At 34.9% G+C, this 2,798-nt stretch overlaps 1 protein-coding gene across 1 annotated transcript; it reads left to right on the top strand.

The window, feature by feature from the left end:
• Positions 1 to 674: 674 nt before the first annotated feature.
• On the top strand, positions 675 to 2,718 carry LOC106002215 (rap guanine nucleotide exchange factor 2-like; the record flags this gene model as incomplete). Its single annotated transcript, XM_013037129.1, has 5 exons — positions 675 to 827; positions 1,113 to 1,277; positions 2,121 to 2,228; positions 2,319 to 2,522; positions 2,610 to 2,718. Coding segments are annotated over 5 exons (739 nt in total), but the record flags the coding sequence as incomplete, so codon positions are not given.
• Between the last annotated feature and the right edge of the window lie 80 nt (positions 2,719 to 2,798).

Genomic DNA, 2,798 nt, shown 5'->3' with positions numbered 1-2,798 from the left:
ACTTCCAGCTTTTTTCTTTTTGCTTATGTGGTGCTGAGGAATCGAACCCAGGGCCTCATGCATGCAAGGCAAGCACTCTACCACTGAGCCACCTTCCCAGGCCCTATTTTAATTGTTTTTAACATCTTCAAAACTGTAATTTTTGTCCTCTGACTTTTGCTAGGATTTTGGATGTAAAATACATACACAGTTGTCCTGTGCTATATCGCAGTTCACTTATTGCAGCTTCACTGTATCATGGGTTTTTTTAAACTATGTAAATAGTGATCCCTCATCTGTCATAGGAGCTAAGTTCCAGAGACACCGTGATAGGTGAAAATCCACCAAGTAGCAATAAGTGAACCACCATATAGAGAGGGACAACTACATAAAGCTGCTTACTAAGCAGATTTTCACCTATTGCAGGGGTCTTTGGAACATATCTCCCGCAATAATGTTCTAAAAATGAAACTTTTCTTTTTTTTTTTTTTAAATGAAACTTTTCTTGACCAGAAGAAGAGATACATTAAAAGTGGAGAAGTCTGATCAAGGTTCATTACTGCATTAATTTACAAAGTATGAGGAAGATAGAGAAAAAATGTCAGTATTAAATAATTAAAACCCTGAATCAATCCTACAGTGAGATCTTTTGCTAGCACTTTATCATTAACATGTGACTTAATGTTTTATTCTAGTTTGTCTGTATCGCCCAGCAAGATTACTGCCGTATTCTCAACCAAGTAGAAAAGAACATGCAAAAAGTTGAAGAGGAAGGAGAGATAGTCATGGTTAAAGAACACCGAGAACTTGATCGGACTGGAACTCGGAAGGGCCACATTGTCATCAAGGTAGGATGGAACCCTCCTTCCCATGGACAGAAAGTTTGGATAGCATCAGTTAAGCCCACTTACTTTTTTTTTTCTTTTCTTTTTCTTTTTTTTTTTTTTTTGTGGGGAACCATACATACCTCCTTAACCTTCAGTTTAAAAAAAAATCTTTACATTTTCTGATGAATAAGTTTTTTGTTCTCTATATACTATTTCCATTTGTTTTTTGTTGAGGGTTTGAAGTCAGCATACCGTAAAAATATGGTTTATATTCAAGGTAGTGGTCTAATTTTTGCTTTGTTACAGGGCACTTCAGAAAGGCTAACCATGCATTTGGTGGAAGAACATTCTGTAGTAGACCCAACATTCATAGAAGACTTCTTATTGACCTACCGGACTTTTCTTTCTAGCCCAATGGAAGTGGGCAAAAAGTTATTGGAGTGGTTTAATGACCCGAGCCTCAGGGATAAGGTTAGAAATACATTCTATTTAGTCTCTTAACATAATTCCAGTTATATATATTTCTATTAATGAAAAAATTGACATTCTTTATAAGCAAAAAAGAAAGAAAGATGATTCAAATGAGTTCCTGTTCTAGAAATAACTTTTTTGCTTAAATGCAAAGGCCGATAAATGAGCTACCAACTGTTTAAACTTTTATTCTTGTAGGGAATACATTAAAACATAAGCAAACCTCTTGAAGGACTATATGATCTCTAGTTTAATATCTAGTCAGTGTGTGCCAGGTGAAATTTAGGATTTTTAAATTGGCACTGGAGCAGCATTTTACTTGAAGGCCCCGTCATAGTAATGTAAGCAGACCTTTTTCATCAAGTCCTGAGAGCTGTCAAGGACAGATTGGTTGATAAATGCCCACTCTAGTCTTATCTGCTTCCTTTTAGTACCATTTTCCTTTCAGGTCCTTTTGAAAGTAGCTTAAACTACTCATTTTCCTTATCTGTCCTTTTCATTTTTAATTTTATATTAACCTGCTTTTTTCTCTTCTTATGCCTTTGCTTTTCTTATAACTTTATTTAAATGTGTTGAAAGTAAAGTAAGATATAAGTTAAATAGCCCCACATATTCAAAGTCCCTCAGGGCAAAGCAACATTTGTAAAGTATATCATGTATTTTGAAAACGTTATTTCTTACATAAATGCAATCCTTGCTTAAGGTTTTATTTTTGCTATTTTCTTGATCAGTATGTTTAGACAAAATTACCTTTTTTTTTTTGAAAATTAGATACCCTTGAAATGTAATCATTAGTGCTTAGCACTAGAAAGGAAAACTTACTGAAATGAATTGCTCTTACAGGTTACACGGGTAGTATTATTGTGGGTGAATAATCACTTCAATGACTTTGAAGGAGATCCTGCAATGACTCGATTTCTAGAAGAATTTGAAAATAATCTGGAAAGAGAGGTAATGCTTGTGATTTTTGCTAAGATCAGCTTTAAGCAGATTTTATTTTGCCTGACTTTAATTGACACAGCTTTTCCTGAACTCTTGTAGAAAATGGGTGGACATCTTAGGCTGTTAAATATTGCCTGTGCAGCTAAAGCAAAGAGAAGATTGATGACCTTAACAAAACCATCCCGAGAAGCTCCTCTGCCTTTTATCTTACTGGGTGGCTCTGAAAAGGGATTTGGAATCTTTGTTGACAGTGTTGATTCAGGTAGCAAAGCCACCGAAGCAGGCTTGAAACGTGGGGACCAGGTATGACATTTCTAAATCTAGAGATAGGGATGACTTTTTGTTTAGTCAGTACTGATACTGACATTAATTTTATAATTTCTATTTTAGATACTGGAAGTAAATGGTCAAAACTTTGAAAATATCCAGTTGTCAAAAGCCATGGAAATTCTGAGAAATAATACACATCTGTCTATCACTGTGAAAACTAACTTATTTGGTAAGTATTTTTTATTTCCTTATAGTTTTACATTTCTCTCTCTCTCTCTCTCTCTCTCTCTCTCTCTCTCTCTCTCTCTC

The sequence above is a fragment of the Dipodomys ordii genome, unplaced genomic scaffold, assembly GCF_000151885.1.
Source record: "Dipodomys ordii isolate 6190 unplaced genomic scaffold, Dord_2.0 Scaffold5049, whole genome shotgun sequence".
NCBI classification, from domain to species: Eukaryota; Metazoa; Chordata; class Mammalia; order Rodentia; family Heteromyidae; genus Dipodomys; species Dipodomys ordii.
The sequence above is the reverse complement of the archived record's forward strand: the minus strand, read 5'-3'. Positions and strand labels throughout refer to the sequence as shown.